A 22,171-nucleotide genomic window follows, 5' to 3' on the forward strand; every position below is an offset into this window, starting at 1 on the left:
TATCATAGTTCTGCATGTAGTCCTGACAGTGGGAGAACTGCTATTTCCTTAGTGATATAAAACCTAAAGTCCTGGGTTCCTTTTCCATAATTTTAGCTTAACAGCAGGATGAAGACATCAATTTTCTGGTGTAACTCTTAGAAGTTTAAAATATTCCTTCTACTACAGGTTGCAAATCTGAATCTAAATGCCAGTGCATGTTGTGGTTTAAATTCAGAAAAATAGAGCATAAGCATAATGATTTTAATTTCTTAGCATGATATTCCCCTTTTAATTGTTGTGAAGTTGTCACAGAAGTTGTTGAGCAGGCACTTTATTTCCTTCCCACACTGCTAATTTTTAGCGTTTTTTCTCTACATGTGGCCACACAATGCTCTTGGTTCAGTGTTAGGCAAAGTATGTAGGTGGGGAAACATGTATGCTATTATTCATTACTTTCCATTATGCAACTGATTTTAATTGTTCTTGCCTGTTTAATGACAGAGCAAAAAATAGATATTATAATGCTGTCAGGCTGTACTTTTATGCAATATCTGATATCATACAACAAAATTATCACCCATCATTAATATTAATAAATGGTCATTTTAAATGTCCTCTTTCTTAAATACATTCTTAGACTTTCTAACTTATTTCTGGACGTATATGTGATGGATGAATCTGCATATGTCTGGGTGAGAGAATGCAACCAAGAAAAAAACATGCTTCAAATTGAATACTGTGCCATGTGACAAAAAATAAAAAAGAAAAAAAAGGGAAAAGAACATTTTCTATGGCCTTTTGTCTTTTTATGGGCCTAACTAAAGACGGTGTGGCTTCACAGCCAGGGAATTAAGATCCACTGTTCGGTACAGTTCACAGCTGGAGGACCTGAAAGCTCCCTTAACACAAGTAGGAGTTGGGGCAAAGGACTTTAAAAATAATCTTGCAACAAGAAACCATATTTCAATGCAATTTCAGTTTGTGTGAGTTAAGTTTGGTAAATCTAATGTCACCAAAAATGGTGATTTGGGATGGGGGAGCAAAGAAGTAAAGGATGACCAAGCCTGCCAAGGCTGGCAAGACCTTCCTCTATGGCTGATCAGTCAGAGCAAATCACCTTGTCAGTAGCTTATCTGCTAAACTCTGTGTGAGTTGTCTATGCTTATCTGGTATTAAAATAGAAACAAACTTCTTTTCCCTTTTTTAGAATGGCTATAAATACCTTTGCTGAGTCTGAAAAAGAGTGTTGACACTTTTCTGGCAAACTAAGCTTTTAAAGAAGCACATATTCAAATATTTCCAAAGTGAAAACATTCTTCACTTCAGAATTTGTATAAGAACATTTAACAACGATCAGAAACATGAATATCTTCCCCTTTTCAGACTGTGATTTGTTGAGGTTGAGAGTCATATTAGGTAAAAATCTTTTGCAAGACTGAGGAAATAAGCTAGTTATATCAACCACAGATTAAAAAAAAAAAAAAAAACAAAACTGTTCTTTAAATTTCTAGCTGTTTCACATGGAAGGATGACAACGTCTCCTCACTCTTTGATCCGTAAAAGATATTTTTCATTCAATTTAAGCTTTCTGGCTTGCTTTGTTTTCCCCAGTAGTTTACTTTCTTTGAATCTGGAGACCACAGACTAGGCACATGCCATGGACAGAGATGAACTTCTGTGTTAGCCTAAATGGGTCACTGAATTTTTAATTTCCTACATTACATATTTCCAAAACCATAGTTTGGCTGTGGCCACAGTATTCACAGTGAGGAACGTGGAGCAGGAGAGAGAAGAGGCTTGATGTCAGCTTCTGTGGAATCAGACTCAAAGGATAAGTTGCTTTCATTTGTCCTTGCTTCTTTCTGTCAGTAGTACAGTTATAACCATCCAGAACAAATTTTGCAGCTACCGCATGTAGGTGTCTGTGCTTCAGACCTTAGAAAATGTGTACTCAGCCCCTGAGTGGATTGATAACAGGAGAAGTCTTTGATTAATTCTCTGTCACCTTCTACTCTTTTCCAGAAGGACTCCAACAGAATGTGTAGGTTTCACAAAACGTCATTCAAACACTGTTGCTGAAAGGGTAAATGACAGCATGTCTTTAAACTGCGCTTACAGCTCTCCTGTATATGTAAACAACTGTGCATGTACCCAGCCACATATATTTTTGCAGATGGGAATAAGTAACTTTTATGGATCATTCATTAGCTCTGCAGTTGAAAATGAGACTTTAGGACTAGATTTCATGAACTCATTTCTTCTCACTAGTCATATAAATTGAGTGGTTTGTTCCTCGGTCTTTGTCAATGACAGCCAAATAACAGCCTGCCTCTGGATCTAAAAGAATCATTTGCTTTCTTGCTCCTTACTCTTTTTTATAAACAGAGTATCAGGTACAACTATTCTTACAGAAACAGAGTTTTACAAAGTGCAGAATTTTTATTCCTACAAAATTCCAGCAACTTCTCTAAATGTTGCAAAAGATTTTCACCTAATCCAGTTCTGCAGCTGAATTAATCACAGCTCAACGCCAGGTGGCCTGTGTCTTGTGACTGTACCCTCTCATAAATACAGTGCGGCAGAAGCTTAAATGGAAACACATCTTTTTGAAACCATCTGTTCTTACAGATATCTGCAACAATAAAGAAAATAAAGGATTTAAATGCTTCTATGCTGTTTTAAACCTTGAAAGCATTATTCTGAGAAGCTGTATTTGTTTCACTTGGAAATAACTTAGCTGCCATGTTTGTTGCTGTTCTGTTTATGAGCTTTGGAGTATCTGACTATAGCTGGCTTACCTACATCTGAATATTTATAAAACAGAGCCTTTTGTCATGCTGGGAAGGGCTGGGTTTCTCTCTGGTGAATGTAGCTTGTGTCTAATTGTACATTTTATAATAGCTTACAGGGTGAAACCATTCCCTTAGTAGTTTGTTTGTTCATTTGAGGGAACTTGTGTGTGATTTATTCAAATACCAGAGCAGCTCAACCACAAAGCTGATAATCTTTAACTGTTGCTTATTCATTTAATTGCATCCCATTGCTCTTATGATATCTTGACTGTAAAAATGCGCAGTTGGAATAATATTCCTAAACTCATGTATTTAAATCGTGCTCTTTAATTGATGCAGACTATATAATATTAACACTGAATAAAGAAAAAATAAAAGAGATAACTTTCTTGCAGGGGTTGAATCTGTTGTTCTGACAGAGTTATAGTCTTTTAGCTAGTAGCAGTTAGTAAGTGCAGCAAAAAAAGCACTATTGCAGTTTCATATCGAACAAATCTTCTTATAACTGACATCTAATTTATAAGATTACAATATTTTTCCTAGTGCTGTGGTCAATATTTTAACTCTGTTTAAAGAATTTCTGTAGTCCCCTGCAGTGGTATTTCAAGACAGATTTCTTCTGCAGTGAAATAGAGGACAACTCTCAGAAACTCAAGTTACAAACCAGTATACGGAACTGAACTGCAGTGGCATAAACTGTCTTATTCCTGAAGGACTAACAAAGAGCAGAGGTGACATAGGGCGAAGCGGTAAATAGAGCTACAGCTTTTGACCTAGAAGTTCAATGTTAATCCAGAGACACCTCTGGTTTATCTGAAACAGTTAAACCTATGTGCTTTATATTTGGCAAGCAATTCTGCTTAGGCGTCAAATCTGGGGAGGAGAAATGGTATAGGCATCATACCTAATAGTGTGACTGGCAGGTTTTGTCTGTATATAACTACCTGACAACATAAATTTACAGGATGCATGTTTGCTCTCTTATTCCATCATGTCTCATTTTCAGCAGAGTGATGGAGCAGGGGAAGGTTGCTCTTGACCACCCTGGAAAAGGTGTCAGCTCCTGAGCCATGAAATGTAATCTCCCTTTTACTTGGGGCCAGAGGCACTCAAGTGTCTTATCCTAGTGAAAGGAGAAATTAAATGTCGCACCAATTATCCAAGCAGTGGACAGTGTAGGGAAAACTGGCTGCTTTATGAGGCTGCAGACTGAACCCATGTTACTGAATTAGGTTGGGAGGGTTTCTTATGCTCTTGGCGCCTCACTTGGTTGTCACGCTGCATGCCACAGACACCTGCACATGTGGGATAATCATGTGTGACTGCAGCAAGAGCCTCTAAGGGGAGCATGGAGGGGAGCAGAGCCTAAATCGGCCTTTGATTTAAAAACCTAGAAGTCATTGTGTCGGCATTTGGGAACAATTCTCCTAAAGGAGATGGAATTGCACAGCTGCAGCTGATGTCTGGAACAGTGGTGGAGACTGGAGTGATGCCTGGGTGCACTAAAAGCTGTGCTCTGCTTCAGTTTTGTTTTGTTGGTAGAAGAAAAAATAACTCAGATCATCAGGAATGTTTAAAACAGCACAGGGATTGGGGTAGTTATTTCTCAACTAACTTAGTCAGCTGTAAAGTAAAACAGAATGTGAAATATAATATGCTTTTTATTTAATCGGGAAATCTTTTGGGGAATTTTTTGTTCACTTTTAAGGTGAGACCAGGTCGTTCTCATCTGAATGCTTTATATCCAAATGATACACTTTTCTTTATTTCATTGTTCTAGATTTAATTAATATTCACAGTTTTCAGCAGGTGTGCTGACTTCTCATATGACAGTGGGACATTCTGCTAAGTGCTGTGAAATGACAGCAGCTCTGATGAATGACATTAAAATCTTTTAAGCAGCAATGGTGTTCCAGCTGATAAAGCATCAGTTTGAAAAAATGAATTTAGAGTTTCTAAGAGAGGTAAACAGCCAAAGGAGGCCAGCAAGACATATGACAGATGATAAAATGGTTAACGGTGTGTCTCAGCTTCCTATACTTCCATATATTTCTCTTCATTTCCCTCAATAATATTTAGTATATGCTCTATAAAGCATCCTGTTTTATCAAGTCCTCCTCTAAATATGTGGGCACTTGAGAAAACCTAATAGAGAAAGAGGAGGTTTTACCCAAGACATGGTCTGGGTGTATGAAAAAGAATCATAGAATCATAGAATAGTTTGGGTTGGAAGGAACCCTAAAGTTCCAATCCTCTGCCATGGGAAGAGACACCTTCCACTAGATCAAGTTGCTAAAAGCCCCATACAGCCTGGCTGGCTGTAGCTTTTTGATTCTTCATGCCTATTTCTAATGTACAGAAAAGCTGCAGAGAGTCAGCACTGAATTTACACTGCCAAGATTTAGGGCAAGAGAACTGCAGCCTAGTTGGGGGGAATTCTGTAGCAGCAGCCTCTGCCTGCTCTGCATCCCCTTTGTACTGTTTAACGGGCAAAAAGTAAACCTAGCAGACCTGAAAATTGGGGGCAGGTCTATGATTATACCTGAGCACATTCTGAGCAACAGTTCTTGTTCATGCTAAGAAGTTCTTGGCACTGTATATATCCAAAATAGAAAAAAAAACTATGACAAAAAGTAGTAAAATACTAAAAATCAAAGCTATTCAAAAGCTACTAGAATATTTTTAAGATTCTTGGTAATAAATTATACATTTTCTGCAGATCACTCTGTAATGCTTGATGGAAAATGTTTATGCATGATATTGCTGACAAAGTTAAAAAACAAGATATGGAAATATGGAAATACTGGTTGTATGACTCCTTAGAAAATTTCAGTTATATGTGATCCTCTCATCAGAAAATTTTCCATCATCTATTCCTTGACAATATTTGAATTATTTAGGAATATTTGGAGGGGGAAAAATAGTTTAGTATTAAAATTACTATTTCTCCAAATTTTAACAAGTCACGTATGTCTTTTTTTTGTCATTTATTGTCAACTACTCTTTCAATTCTTATTCAATTACTGTGAACAAAGGCAAATGGCTGAATGCCAGTTGGCTCTCATCAGAGAAAAAGTATAGTTTGAATTCTGTTGAAGTCTAAGAATTTTAAATATTTCTCAAAAATAAGCAAAGAAATATGTATGCATGTCAAAAGGGATAAAGTTAATCCATTTGATGGAACTGCTAAATAAATATTTTGTCATCTAAAATTAACAGTAATGCAAATTCAAGTTATTTGTAAAAAAACTAGCATCTGGAAATATTTGGGTTTATTTTTTTCTTAAAAAAAAAAACACTTCCTAACATAAAAATTATATCAAATGGTATATATAATGGGAGAAATAAGTTAAGTAGCAGACTTGAGAGAGACACAGGGAGCAATTTTCAAATGCATAAATTACATCACCAAGGCCCCCTATATTTTGCATATACACATTAACTATAGTTTAATTTAGAGACAAGTCCTAATAGAATAGCTCTGCTTTCTAATAATTTCTAGTGAGGCAGGAGCTAGATGCAATGCAAATGATACTAATGGGAGAAAAATAAGAAAAGGCTCTGTTTGAAGAGGTGCTCTCCATCTCACGAAAAAGGACTGTACTCTATCCTTGTACCTAACTTTGACCAAGGAGTAATGCAGGTAGCAGAGTGACTGCTGTACAACAGAATAAAAGAGTGTTTTAGACCTTCCAGCCTTATTCCTCAGCCTCTGGGCTGAGCAGCACAGAGATCCTCCTAGTGGTTTGGTATTGCTCATAACTTGAAGTTATTCTCACTGCTTTCATAGCTTCTAGTTGGTAAGGTAAATATGCACACTTACATACTAGGTTATTGTTAGGCAAAAATGGGGCATCAAAAGAACTGAAAATTATAGATTTTGTGTGAAATCACGGAAGTGACTACCATAGACGTAAAGTCTCTGATCATAGGGTGAAGCAAAAATCACATCCTACTTTGAGGAGGAAATGCTTTCTGTCAGATGGTGCCTCTTAAACAGTGGAGAATGTTATTTGCCTCCTTTATTTGGTTCAAAGTTAAAATACTAATACTTCCTTTCCTCTACCCCAGTTCTTGCAAAGGTGCTATCACCCAAGCACAATAGATACTACTTCACGCTACTTCACACTACTTCACACTACTTCACATTCTTTTTCTTCTGCATGGCCCAAGTTCAATAAAAGAAAAAAAAAAAAAACAGAAAGAAATCATGTGCTGTGGAGGTTTTTCTTCTCCTTCTTTTCAAACTAGAATTCTTTGCTTTTGAGGGAAAGGAAATTCATGATATTGTGACACATTTTTGATGTTTTTTCAAGGCAATTAGTTTTTTAAATGAAGAAGAATAATAGCTAGCTGGTAGAAGCTAACACTGCATTTTTCAGTGTGCTTCTTGCTGCTACTGCTTCCTTAATTTTGCTCTTAAAGTAACAGTTTACTAGTGATAAGACTGTTTTGTAGTGCATCACGGCAGTATAGTTGCCTGAATCATTGCCACTTAACCATTCTACCAAAGATGTAAAATTTGGATTTCCCCTTCCTCATTGCCTCCACTGAAATCCCCAGGTATCTTCTGAAAAACACTTTTATAGGAGGAAGGCATATGGTCTCAGCCTTCAGCAGCAGGCCTGAATGTCTTCTAAAATTCGCATAGCTCCCTAGTTGTCTTTTAAATTCAATTCCTGATTATCCTCTAAAGTAAATGGACAGGCAGAACCTATACCCCAGAAAAATGCCTTTTCTAGCATATGGTTGGTCTCATGAAGCTCTTTAAAAAGGCAGAAATACCTGTTTTGTTTTGCCTTTCAAAGTGAATTTATGAAGCCAGGGATTGTACTGAGTAGTGACTGGCAAACATTTTGAGTTAGTACATCAGTTTCTGAGCTATTTTAGAGGCTTTTAAACCTATTCCTGTATTTCATTAAATATCCATTGTAAAGAAAGGTGGAAGTAACTGTTATGTGGATCTCATTCTCCCACTGATGAAGAAAAATGTAACATCATAAAAGAATGCAAAGTTCTCATCTTGTGAGAGACAAAGCTCTCCAAGAAAGATACAATACTCTTTCCTCTGTGCCTTAGTAATGCTCATGTCTGCAGCTGCAAAACTATATAAAGAAAATTATTTTAACTACAAGTTCTAGCTATGGACTGTAAATATGGTGATTTTATGATGCAGAATCAGTGTCCTGAGTAATCAACATGGTACAGTCATCACTGGTGTGAGCTATAACATAAAGGATTGTAACTGTCTTTCTTCTTCTGGCATAAATCATTTATATTTTGTTGATACACCTGTCCTACAAGAGTTAGCTTCAGGACTCAGCTAAGGACTCCACAGTACTGCTTTTATTTTCTTGAACAAGTGTTGAGTAAAAGTTCTCACTATTACTGATTTTTAATTATTATTTCTCTAGGGAGGAGGAGGATATAAAGAGATATATTGGAAATAATTGGAAAAGTAATCTTCTTTCTTCTCTATTTTATGAAATTGTTTTGTTAGGCATTTTTGTTGGTTTGGGGTTTTTTTTACCATTAAAATTGTCCTCAATATGGTCTTAAAGGAGAGAATATATATGTTTCATTTTAGTTTAGCCTTACTTTTGTAACCTGGAGACAGTACCTTATACAGCACAGTTTTGCAAGCTGCCATTTTGCCTTAATGTAAAAGTATGTCATCATGTTTCATAAGTTTCTGCTGAAGTTATACTTTAACTTCATTTTAAATCACAGCTGATTTCCTGATCTCAAAATTCCCATTTTTGTCCTTCTGGAAAGCTACTTATATTCCATTATTCACTTCTCTCCTTTTAGAGCTTAACTGATAAACCTAAAGATTTACATGTGGGTTACTAATTTTTGCAGTGTTCATGAAGAAGTAGCAACCTAACTCAAGAATATTATTGCATATGGTATGCTTCTACATTCTACACTATATGCTGCTCTGGCAGAATGGGTAGTGAGAGCAGAAACAGCACAAAAAGCAGCAAGCCATGGTGAAGGAAAGCAGAGCTGGTTTTAGTCTCTTTTGTATCCTAATATACTCTGAGCATCATTCCATGAAAGGATGCTCTGAATTTCACCTGCTGATGTGTGGCTGCCAATAGCTAAAAATGGCTGGAGCACTGGATGGTCTAGACATACACAAGAAATTCCTCAGGCTTCATTCAGAAATTATGAAGTGGGTCCTTTTTGTAACTCTCTTTCCCTCCTACTGCTGGTGGCTCTAAGCCATTCTTCACGCTCTTAGCTAAACTGCAACCCAACACCAATATCTTTAACATTCAGTCACCCTGTGAGATTCACCTTTGTTCACCTCATCATCTGTTATCTGTATTAGTACAACTGCAGACACTCATAATGAATTTAACTTCTGCATTAGAGCTCTTTCCAGTCCAAGCCAGTAGCAAAATTGCCATAAGGAAAATGCCTTGCTTTAATGTAAAACACTCTTTTCTCTAAACCTCTGTGTGAAGTATAATTACTTTGTACGTCATGTTCACCATAGGGTTGCTGGTTACAACCTTGTGCTAAAGGCACTTTTAATTTTTTTTTTCTTTTCCTAGCTTTCTTTAGTAGCACTTAACTAATAGGCAATGGGAGAGGGCAGAATGAGCATCTCTTAAGACATGATAGTTCTCTACACCTTCCTGCTTCAACAGATCAGTCAATTGATTTGCCAGAATGCACTGGGGTTGTCAAGATCCCTTCCCAGCAGCTGGGATTAAGGAGAGTTGTTGAAGGGACTGCTGCTGTGCTGTTCTCACAGCTTCTGTGATTTGAGAGGCCACAAAAGGAAAACCAACAAAAAAAAAATATCCAGCCTCAGAGAGCTGCAGAAGAGAAAAGGCAAAAGAGGATAGAATATTTACAGACTTAATAACAAATTTTACAGAGAGAAGATATGTAGTTGGTAATTTCAGTGTGTCTTACTATTACCATTGGGTTTTCTATTTATTTATTTATTTGCTGGGAGCAGGGGGAGAAATGAGTGCTTTGGCTTAAGCTGTTTTTTCAGTCATCCGAGAGAGTAAAGAAAAGGGGAGGCACCTGTCTCCAGACACAAGCAGATCAAGCAGTTTTACATACCTTCACCAGATTTACCTTCACTCATTTCCTCTAGCTTTTCACAAGTCTGAGGAAAATGACACAGTTTGTTAATACTTAATCACAGTGAATTTCTCTTTCAGGTTAAAAATGGGAAAGAACAACACTTGCATCCCTCAGTGAATTATAGCCATTGTTTTTTATTTCCTGGTGGGTAATTGAAGGCTTTCACAGCTAGAAAAAATTATTTATAGTATCATGAAAAATGGATTAACTTTCCTGAGTGCTTCATTGATTTTTAGGCATCTACTTTATTCCAATTAAACTTATATAACCTAAAATCAATGAGCTTCTTTATTTTGCAGAATAAATTATAGAGGAAAATAATTTGTTTAGCCTCTGTGCCTTATTTTCACATGTTTTATATAGAGAATCTGTGCAAGGAAAAAAAGAGCACAAAGTGCTATTACATTCAATACAGACAGCAGCATTTCCTGTATTCCCAGTGCCTTCAATGGCTGCACAGAAGCTTTGGGAAGGAACTTAGGAGCTTCCCTGCTGGATTAAAGCTAATAAACTGTTCAACCATTTGCATTGCCTAATAACAAATGCCTCAGAAGACAGCATGGAAGCATGCAGGAGATTTGATATATCTGTCCCCAGAAGTAGGTTTATACAATTTCCTATTAGTTAGAGAGTTTTTCAAACTATACCTCAAGTATCTGTCATAAAATCCATTTCTGTATTTTTTTTTTGTGCACAGTATACAAGTTTCTCATCTGAAAATTGCAGAATTTGATTTCCAATTCAGATCAATGCATGTCAATTTATTTCAAGACAATATTTAGCTAAGATAAGTGGAGTGTTTAATGGTCATAGCTAAACTAACTTTAGAAAGTACAATGCAATCTTTATTCATAGAGAAAAAAAAAAATCAGTCTGGATACTGAACAGAATATGGAGATGGAAAGACCCTCAGTTAAATACCACTGACTGGAAATGGTCTTTGTTATCATGTCAGCAATTACCATCAAATCTGTTGGGCTAGCTCAGGATGGGATCCAGTAATACTTATTTCAAACTTGTTCAAGTTTTACCACATGGATCTCAAATTCTCCTATTAATGACAAATTGTTATACTATGAACTTGTCCTCGTGTTTGAGCCTGAAATATTTTAAATAAGCAATGGTTTTTGTTTCTGTTTTAAAGAATCATGCTTGGGTTATCCTGAATAAACCACTAAATGTGAGAAATCTGAACTAAATCCTATAAAAATAAAGGGAGCATTAAATTGTCATCCTTCAGGAAATTCTTAAGAAGTCTGCTTGAGGCAGATGGAATAATAATTGAAAAATATCTAAAAAAAAAAATAGTTTCTTCTAGTCAGTCTTTTCAATCTCAGCTTAGATTTTCTCACTAAAATATAAAATATGCTCAAAATCCTAAATTACAATAGTATAATAGTAGCCTGCAAAATTCCTCACTAAAAAAACAATTACTTTTTCTGGTAGAGCTTTACAACTTCATCTTGCAAACAGATATTAAACTCATAATGATACTATCAACGAGAAGATTCCCTCTTGTGTGTATAAGCTTATTTGTTTTACTGCTCCTTTTCGAAACTCTCTGCTGGTTTCCTGCTTCCAGAAGTATGTAAAATTAGTTTTCCCTGGAAAGATTATACTTTTCGAACATTAAAATTAACTATCACCATGCTTTCATTGGGTTAGTACTATGGATGTATGTAGTCTAAGAAACATCTTTAAGTTACATATATATATAAAGACTGCATGCCATTTGGCAGATCATCTTTGTTATTTTAGTGGGAAAGTATCAAAGCATTCCTAAATCTCTAGTTACTGTTTTTCATTATTTCTCTAATTCAGTCTATCCTTTTAAGTTGTTCTAAACAGGTACAGTGAAAGGTGAAGTCCAATTTTAAAGTAAGTAAAGCAAGCACACATTTTAGATAAAATACCTGTAGTTTCATGTCTTGTTAAGTAAGTTTAAGGCAAGCCTGCAATTTCAAATTGTAGCAAAAAAAAAGTAAAAATCTATCGTCCATTCTTCTTTAAAACTGCTGCAGAGATGTGTCTTCATGTCTTCAAGCATTTGAGGAAGCTTCTTAATCATTGCCAGAGAGCAGACAATATATAGCATCTATTATTACTATCTGGTTGTGGCTTGAAATAACATTAAGGCCTTCTAAAGAATATTTATAAGGACAATTTCATAGAAAGCTATTTCATAGAAAGCTTAAGTAACAAATGGTTTAATAAATGCTTTCATTGTATGGCTAAAAAATAGAACACATTTTGGTAGGTGTAAGTTATAAAAGTTGTGTTTCATCCCTGCATATATTAATGTGAGATCTGTTATCTTTTCTGAAATTCATTCACTGGTGACAGAAAAGAAAATAATGGAAAATCTTTAGTCAGATTATATAACTTATTTTATTAAACTGGGAAGTGTGTTTTTACCTCTGATAAACCACCATTCTCCTCCCCTTCCCAGCAAAATACACATAAGCAAGACCAATTGCCCAGGTTCAAAGTTTCTGGAATGAAAGACATTTTACCAAGACTTTTCCCTGTCTTTGGAAGACATTGCCTTCAGTTTGGGTAGCAGTTTGTTCTTAAATACCTGGGAAGTGCAGCAATTAAATGAATATGAGTTCTGTAGCAGAGGTGCAAGAATATGGTCAAAAACAATGGTTTTTCCTTCTTCCATGCAGCAAGGAAGGCTAGCAGAATTCAAAGAGGACTGAGATTGAAGTGCAACAATGTCCTGTGGTAATCTAAGACACAGCTGATGCTAAAACAAGTGGTGCAATTACACCGCATAACAATTTTCAATAGCCAGGCATTCTTTTTCTTTGAACAGACCAGAAGTGGCACACATGTGACTCCACAGCAAAAGTCAAACAGGCATAAAACATGTTTTGGATTTGGTTTTGCTTTTTTGGTTGTTTTTTATAAAGGTTAGTTTTGCTACCACATATCTCCCTGTTTCCTTGGCTCTTCAGGTAAGCAAAGAAACTGCCTGGGAGAGTCAAAGGAAGGGCTCAGCTGTATCTCCTGACTATCTTAGACTTTATATTTTATATGTGTTTAGTTCTCATGCTATATTTACATGATAAAATTGTCTTTTAAAATTAGTGTTTGTAGAATAGGTATCCATCTGGGGGCTCATAAATCCTTTGTCCCCGTTTTCTCCTGTGTCAAGCAGTATAAACTATACTGCCTGCCAAATTTTTCTTTTTATTTTTTTTCCAATCAAAGCTGTATTTTACTTACATAAAAATGTGCTGAAAAACATATTCCCTCCATCCTGTCAGACCAAATTTGCTCTCTGGCTTCAGACCTCATGTGCTGAATTACATTTTATGGCAATTTTTTATGGGCTAGTTATAAATCTTTGTGAATTACAATGAAAATACTAGTGGGCCAGGAAATACTGGCCACACCAAAGATCAGCAGAATTAAGACAAGAAGAAGATTGAAAAGTGCTAATCGCTCAGCCTCCGGTAGAATCCATTTCAAAGTGGAGTGTGCTATCTCCACATTATATACACTTTGTCAATGTATTTTCTTCCTTCATTTCACATTAGATAGTCTAATATGATAATCAAAATTCATTGTTTCATTTCATTTCTATATTATCAGTAGAATTGCATGAAGCCTGTGTAGTGTTTTGTGGAATCCATATCCAAGGGGAAATGTCAACATGATTTGAAATGCAATAAATATTTAACAGTGAGATATTCCATATCATCAAAGTGATATGCAATGTATAAATTTACATTTTTGCATTGCATTTTTTAGTAAGATGCTTTATGCTAAATCGGTAACAGATTTAGGGGGTGATTTTTTTTAACAAGTTGTCTGATAAAATCTGTGTTTTGCCCAGGCATTTATTTTGGCTGTAATAAAAATGCAACTAAAACATTCTGAGGAAGGGAAAAGTGAACCATGAGCTAACAAACTGGTGAATCAAGATAATAATGCTGCATACATAGCTACTTACTTCTACTCTGGTAGACGTAATTTTTCAAGGATGCAAAAGTAAATTATGTTCGCAATCTATGTACAGAGATCAACCATCAGTTGACTCTCATAATGACTTGCCACTCTACACAAAAATCAAAAGCAAAAGACAGCAAAGTGTGTGGCTCTACCTACTTAAATAACAGCAGAAATCATTATTTGAGACAAAGTAACTGAATCCAAGCAATTTCATCTATCTTTCACATTTGTTTCTTTTTTTTTTTTCACTAGCTTTGTATTTTTTCTACTTTTCAGTTATTCCAGGAGCAGGGTAATTTTATTGTTTCCATTTGTTGTTTTATTATATACCCATGACGAAATGCACTATAAAGACTAAAATAATTTTGTTACTGGAGTTTTCCTTAGCTGTTATCTCTTCCCTCCACTTTAGCTTTTCCCATGTGCACTTAGGATCAGAGCATTAATTTCTGCTTATTTCTTGCATTTTCTTATCATTTGTCAGCATTCTCATAAAATTCTAATATTCCTTGACGTGAAAGAAGTCGTCACTTGCAGGAATTTCTCCTCCACCATTTTTTTTTTTCTTTCCTTAATATTACCAACACAGAACATCTCAGTTTCCGGAAGTTTCTGTTTAAAAAGTTCATTACCTCAAGCTTAAATAGGAAAATGAAATTACTTACATTTTGCATTAAAATGCTGTCTCTGCTTACATCTTTGGTAGATGAAATAATTCTATTTTACTTTGGATAAGTGAAGTTCAAGAACAGAGTTATTATTTTCATAATAAGTCTTAATTTTGCAAATTATGTGGACATGTTTATATTAGTTTCTGGTTGACAGAGTCTGTGTTTGAAAGGATAAATTAGGCCGGAACTGCTAGCCACTTTGTACAAGGTATTAAGCCTTTTCAGGTAGCTTTCTTATGGTACTCATTCAAGATTTTATTTAAAGTCTTAATTCACTTGGTGATATTTTGACACATTTCTGTATTAAACTGCACACATTTTATCTCAAAAGATTTTCTTCAGGGTCATAGCAGGGGGGTTGGAACTGGGTGATTTTAAGGTCCTTTCCAACCATAACTATTCTATGATGCCTGTATCTTTCATTATAAAACAAAATCCTTGACCAGTCATTTCTCCAATAGACAAATTGTATCACCTGTTTAACGATTCACAGAAAGCTGTGACTCTCCTAATACTGTGTGCCAGTCAGGAAGAACAGCTGAATGTTTTCTTAACTGATTTAAAACAAAGTATTTTTTTTTTCTCTCACAAAGCAAACTGGCTGAAAATACAGTATTGCACCATATCACAGAAAAGTTTGGGATAGAATCATAGAATAGAATATGGGTTTGGAATTGATTCATCCCTCCTGCTTGCTCAGTGCAGGACTAGCATAGATCAAGGTTCCCTTATAAATACTTTAAAAATCAATAAACCAAAAATTGAAAGTATTACTAAAAAAAAGAAGCAGAGAAGAAAGTCACTTCTGTAGGATCTATAAAACCACATTCAGAAACTCTTCTTTCTTGAGTTTTCATCTGAAAAAAATTCTCTTTATTTTGAAGCAAAGTTGGACTTTTGCCTAATTTTATGTTAAGTGAGAATGATTACTCCTCCTTCAGTTGTGTTGGCATAGTTGAGGAGCTGAACTCAGAACAGAGGCAGAGAGGATGCTGGTTTCATATTGCAACATTAGCGCAAGTGTAAAAAGCTGTAAAGTTGAAATCAGTCTCTGTAAGGACTACTGCAGCCTGTATATGGAAGACAATAAAGGAAAGCTAACTAAAATCTTATTGTACCTGCATGTTGGCTTAGAGAACTAGAAAAAAAAATCACTACTCCAGTTAGATGCTTTCTTTTATTTAATGTCTCTGTAGTTCAGGCATGAAGGCATACAATTATATGTTACAAATGGAAGAGCATAAGTCAAAGAGATCTAATATGTAAAATAGATTATTTTTCCCACAAGTGTCATACTTTGAGTGCAGGAATGCATGCAGAAAGAGGAAAGACTATTGGGTAGTATCAGATTGTGCAAGTAGCTTCCTTTTCCATTTCCTTGGTGGAGATGTTAGGTAACAAGTGTTTATGTATGTCTCCTTTCTTTATAAGCACACAGAGGCATAGAAAGATGGTGCTATAAATAAAAAGATTCATTACTAGAAAAACTCCTCAATAAATAAAGATCATCAGTTAAAAGTAGAGGGCAAGTTAAACATACTCATCATTGAGAAAGATGTGGTTGATGTTCTGATATTTCTACCACAGGAGCTACATCAGCTACTGATAGCCTAAGTAGGTAATATAGACTTTAAATGCAATAGGAGAGAAAGTATTTAAAAACACTATCTGGAAGCACGTAGCTGTAATGAAATCAACCTGACCTTTAGTCAATACATTAGTTTTAGTTATGTGATTCAAGATACTGCTTTTAAACACTTGTTAGTTTAGGCAGGGGTAGGGATGAAATAATGCCCTTTTTTTTGTTGTTGTTGGTTTTGTACATAATATTTACAAGAAATTCACATTGTTCATAAGTACACAAACAACTATCCCTATTGGAGTGGTATAAGAACATGCTTTTTCTTTATTTGAAATATTAACATGTAAATGTACTCTTCATAAAACTCCAGCATTCCTGTGCCAAAATTGTAATGGTGAGAACTTTTTCCATAAGACTCAAAAATTTTACATATTGTAAATTTACTGGTTTAAAACTGACAATCCTGCAATCTTTTCTCCATGCACATATAAAATTTCTTATTTTCTAGAGGAGAACTTTACAACAATGCCCCAAACTTTCAAGATAAATAATAGCATTCCAGTTCTGAGAAGTGATAGGATTATGTAACAAGTATATTTCCCTTAGATACTTACTAATCTTGATGCTGGTCAAAAAAACCCTCAAAATTATTAACTTAATTTCAAATTCTGAATAAAATTAAGACACTTTTTAACTGAGAATAAAATTAAGTATTTTAAAATGCTAGCAGTTTGGGGTTTTGGTTTGGGTTGGGTTTTTTTACAGTCACTCTCAATGTATTTCCTATATATTTTATCATCAATTTATTTCTTTATTCAACATTATTTCTAATTCATAAAATAAACAATTTTTTAAAAATCTATTTAAAAAATGTTTCCTGATATTCATTTTCCCTTCAGAAAGATAAATATTTGATTAAATGGAATCCAAAATTATTTTAGAAAGTATAAAATTTGGAGCCCACCTATGCTCCCTGGAGTTTTAATTCCAACTGTAGTTAAATTCAAGGGAAAACTTGTGTTTCTTTATTTAAAACTGAAAGAGTCCCACAGTCCAATAAGTATATGGAAATCAATATGCTGTAATGTATCTTATACTATTTTTCAGTTTCCATCTGCTTCCTTCCATTGCATCTTTTTTGAGTGACAGCATAATTGCTGTAGCAATTAATGCCCTTCCAATCCAACTGCATCATTACTGCAAAATAAATGTTTTGCTCTATAGCAGTTTGTCCTGCTATGAAACTTTGCTTTAGTTATTCCAATCATCTAACAGCAGAAAAGGAAAAGCTGCTTTGTCATCAACAGCTTAATAGAAGACACTGTATATTCAATATAGAGAGTTGGCAGAATTTTAACCAGTATCCATTTAAAAATAGGATAACAGCAATCATTTATTTTCTGCCTTAAATGAAAGTATCTTTTTTTTGATGAAATAATAGCCACTTAACTGGTTTGAGATTTTAGTAAGGTTTCTTTTTTTTTTTTTTGAGAAACATTTTCTTTACTCAGAGTAAAATGTGGACCCTTTCTTTGCAACAAAAGCCCTTAGAAGATAAAAGCTTCCATCTGAAATAAGCAGTCATAGTAATTTATTTTATTGCAGTTAGTTTTTCATTTTCCCTAGTGGGCTTTAGGTGCATACCTGCAGTGTATTTCCCATTTTGTCCTGTGTCTTAACAAAAACGCTGCAAAGACTGTTAGAGGTTGAAGCACTTTGAGGCATTCTTTCCCATCAAAACCATGTCCTCAGTGTAATCTGTGGGCCTCCTTTGGTATAAACAGGCACTTTCACTGATGCTAGGAAAGTCCTTAGAGAACATAAATCTAGATTAAAGACTAGTACTATTTTTGTGAACTTTTCTGGCTGAAGGGCTGCATTTATTGTCCGGTGAGAATTGCATGAAGAAACAACATACAACTAACCCCTTCTTACTAGCATTTCATTCCTGAAACATCTGTTAGCTAATTGGGTTTTTTCCACCTCCTTGCACCATCCTTTGTAGATGAAATCCCATCATCTCTGTTTCACTGATTTTCAGACTGTTCTGTTTATTTTGAACAACAGAACTTTCCAATGAATATTTCCAAAAAGAAAAGATTGCTTTACAATGGAACCACTGATTCACTTTATTTGGTTTTCGCTTGTACTGATTGATTCATAGAAATTTCTTTTGAACAACTGTGGTTTTCTATAACATTTATAGAAACATCTATAGCAATCACAGTGCTCTTGTCCTCGTGAAATCTGAGAGCACTCCCAAGTACAAAGCATAATACTAATAAAGATATCAAATTGGCTTTAATTTAATGGCTTTGATTTCTGCTCATAATCTTAGGAATGTAAATGCAAAATTATATTTTCAAAAATAAATTTATTATTACCTAAAAAAGTAAAACTGTATTGGAAGCACATAATGTTGGGGGTTTTTTTTGTGAATTCATCTGTTCAGAGGTTAAAAAATCCCAGATGAAAGCTTGCTGTGCAGCTGCAAAAGTCTGGTTATTTTATCTAGCGACTATCTAATATGAGGTACTTTCAAGATCTGCAACTGAAGCTGAAACACAGGAGTCTCCAGTTCTATTAATTTTTAATCACTGAACTGCAAAACCTATGCACTTATATTAGGTCTTGCATTAGAAAAAGCTTTGTCACAGCTTTTCAAAAGTGATCCTGCATCAGAGAAGTGAATAGTCTGCTGGCAATAGCATTCACCTGCATTTGGTTGCATATTGCTCACGGGTCATCATTCCCCAAACAATCTGGTACCAAAGCCAGTCTGACAAAAACCCTGCCGTCTCTTACCCTTGGCTGCTCCTTGCTTGTGCCAGTTCAACTGCTTGCAGGGCTTTTGCAAACCAGATGACCAAAGTGCTTCAGCTGTTCAGTGGCACAACTGAGGGACAGTGAACAGTAGTGTTGGTAGAGAGAAGAAAGGGAACATTTTCAGCTGATTTTTTTCTGTTACAGAAAGTGTAATGTTGAACTGTACCCACAGGCAGAGAGGAATTTTAACACAGGCCCTGTACATCAGAGACGGCTGTTGTAACCAAAGAATAGCAGATGAGTGTCTTGCATTCCTGTGTTGGAAATGAAAAGCATGACCTTTTTTTCATTTGCAAAAGAAAAAGGTTTGACACCTGTCTTCTTGTTAAGAATTTGAATTCTGAATGAAAAACAGAGAAAAACACTTCCCAGTGAGCAGCAGTCAGGGAACTTTTAAAGCTTATTCCTGGATTTCTTCTTTTTTTTCTTTCATTTAGCTGAGTACTGGAAGTTTTCTCATAGAAATTGTGATTGATTTACTTGTATGTTCATCAATCACTGCTGTTACTAGGAAACCATTGGGTTTTTTCCTCTAAAGAATTGTTATAAATAAGCACCATGCCATGAAATAAAATCCTTGTGTATAATGCCTCTGCTTCCAACATAATTAAGATCAGGAAAAATCTAATTTTGGTGTAATTTGCCAGTTTGCATTAAATTATCTTACTGGATCATTCATACCTAATTGCTTTGGACTACAGCTTCATCGCATTCTATGATCCAGAAAGTAAATTTCAATAAAGGAAAGACATTTCCTAGATAAGCAACAGGAAAAAAGCCTCCCCCGGGTCTGTTGGTGTCTTCAGGTCATGGAGTGTGTGTTAATCAAATTCATCTTATACCAATGTCAGAACTGTAGAGAAGAGCTGGTCTTGTATTCTTGAAAACATCTGTGGTACCAAAGTGCTGCAAGATCCATAAACAGCATTCTTCTTCTCTCTTAACCTATTAAGAACCAAATGGGGCACAGGAAATACTATTGAAGGAGGAAGCTTAGAAAACAGTGGAACTCAAATTCTTTACTGTAAAATCTTCTCCTGTTGGAACTTGAATTTCAAAATCCTTACTGCTGATATAAAGTGTAACTATGGAAACACTGCAGTACCCAAGACTCTATAAGGCAGATCAGTATGAGTATTAAAATAATATTTAGTAGGAATGCAAAAAAAGAATTTGTTATAGAGATGCTAGTATGGGATATATATACCAAATTAAAAAAAAAAAATGCTGAACAAACCTCTACATTTTAGACATTTACTACTTAGAAGTCTTAGGCCAACTCAGAACCATTGGACTCTTTAATTAATTTACCACCATTTTTTTTATTAATTTTATTTAAATACATTAATATAGTTCATTCTTCTAAAAACAATATAGTTGAAAGTAAACATATTGAAAGAGCCATTTTTTCCTAAACTTGCAAATTCTGTTACCCATAGCTTTCTCATTTCTTTTGAACTGATGTCCTCTATTCGTTTTTTGATTATTTCCATAGATGGATGTCACAGTTGGGCTCCAGTCAAGGTGTCTTTGAACTTTAGGATCTGTTGGTCATGTCTTATTGGATCTAATTATTATATAATGTAGCAGTCAGGGAAAAAGCCACTTATTTTCATTAATCCTTTTGGTTACAGAATAGCTAATATCAGCCCTGTTGTAAGATTTAGCAGCTAAAAATATTCATTTAAAGAACAGTAAGGATGTGGTACCAGCTGAGGCATACATACAAGAAATAGAAGACTTGAATATAATTTCCTTTTTATCTTCAATAGGATTAAACTCATTCATTGGGATTTTTTCTGTCTTGGTGCCAGTATTGCTTATTGCTCTCTCGTCTTCAGGGGAATGATTTTTTATTTTCATGAAGCTGTCGGTAACATTTTATAGCCAAACTTTTCCAACCGCATGCTAGGACAATTTTGCCAAATCTGGTGAACATCATTCTTAGTTCCAGCACTATTTCAGGTAGTCTAGAAAGCTGCCAGCTGTTTTGAAACATTTCAACATGAGCCTAGTTCTTCACTGTTTGAGTCTATATTCTCTTCCTTAATATATCTGTGGTCAAAGGAGAAATATAATTTTGCATTCCTACATATAGTACATCTATTAAAGACATGTTTAAAAGCGTAAATCCAATGACATTTTAAATAAGGCTTCAATATGCATTGCCAAAAAATGGAGAATATATGTTGAATGAAGATATGAACTTTGGAAATGAACTTTGTGCTACTAATTAAATGTCAGTTTAAAAAGGGAATTTAGAGGTAGGAAAATTATCAGGTTGCAGAACTGGGTCATAGGAGTCATCTTCTGAGTTTGGTCATTGGCTTTTCATGCCTGGTTTCCCATCTTGCTGGCTGCAACTGAGCAAGCCATGATTATATGAGATTCGTAAGTCCATCTAAGAAAACACCTCACACATACTATTCCCAGCTAGTATTCTGCCATGTGGGCTATATCCCACCACCAGTTCATTTTAAAATTACAATGATGCTGTGTTTGCCTGACAAGCTGGCATCCTATTCAAAGACAGTAAGTATATTTAATGGCGTTTGTGTGACAAATCCCTTTGAAACTGCTGGCATTACTTCCACTACTTAAGCAGTGCTTCAGATAAAAAAAAGATGTGCATTAGTTATCAGCTCTAACTGACAAACACAACTGAGATTTAGAGTAGCAAATATAAGAGATATTACTGATATTATGAATTTTTTTTTTTTAAAAAAAAGGCCAATGTGGCATGTCTGCTCTCCAGGCACCCTGGCACCATGGGGCAGTATGAAGCCAGCCTACTGAAGTCTGTTTTAATGGTGAAAGTAAATGAAATGAAAGACGAGTTATATCTTTTGTGTCCATGTCGCCTTTACCACAGGTCACAGCCTCAGCTCAACGAAAGTGTCCCGGGCGCAGACATTTCCCAGCTACCAGGAGGAGCAGGGTGAGGAGCACCAGCAGTCCCTCTCACTGGCCAGCAGCTACACCTTCAGCTATGGCTCAGGCCTGGTACAATGACAGCTGGGGGCAGCCAGCCAAGAGAAACAGTCGAGCCTGGAGCCTGCGGCCAGAGCCAGGGAGCCACTGGCCCCCTCCGCTCCCACTATTTGCCGTGAAAACTGATGCCTACCAGCTCCAGCCGGGTCACCGCCAATGCGGAAACCCGGAGAGGCGGCTTCCCCGAAGCAGAGGCTAAGTCTTTATTTATTTATTTTGCCGTTCCTTTTGTCAATACGTTCAGAAAGGAGGGGGGC

At 35.6% G+C, this 22,171-nt stretch overlaps 1 protein-coding gene across 1 annotated transcript in view; it reads left to right on the forward strand.

Moving 5' to 3' along the window:
* Positions 1-21,935, forward strand: part of DOK6 (docking protein 6) — a 236,768-nt gene extending 214,833 nt beyond the window's left edge. Inside the window, exon 8 of the mRNA XM_034064995.1 lies at positions 21,796-21,935. Coding sequence (XP_033920886.1) covers positions 21,796-21,935 — 140 coding nt within the window. The remainder of the gene's footprint in view (positions 1-21,795) is intronic.
* The last annotated feature ends 236 nt before the right edge of the window (positions 21,936-22,171 follow it).

The sequence above is a fragment of the Melopsittacus undulatus genome, chromosome 1 (assembly GCF_012275295.1).
Source record: "Melopsittacus undulatus isolate bMelUnd1 chromosome 1, bMelUnd1.mat.Z, whole genome shotgun sequence".
Taxonomy (NCBI): domain Eukaryota; kingdom Metazoa; phylum Chordata; class Aves; order Psittaciformes; family Psittaculidae; genus Melopsittacus; species Melopsittacus undulatus.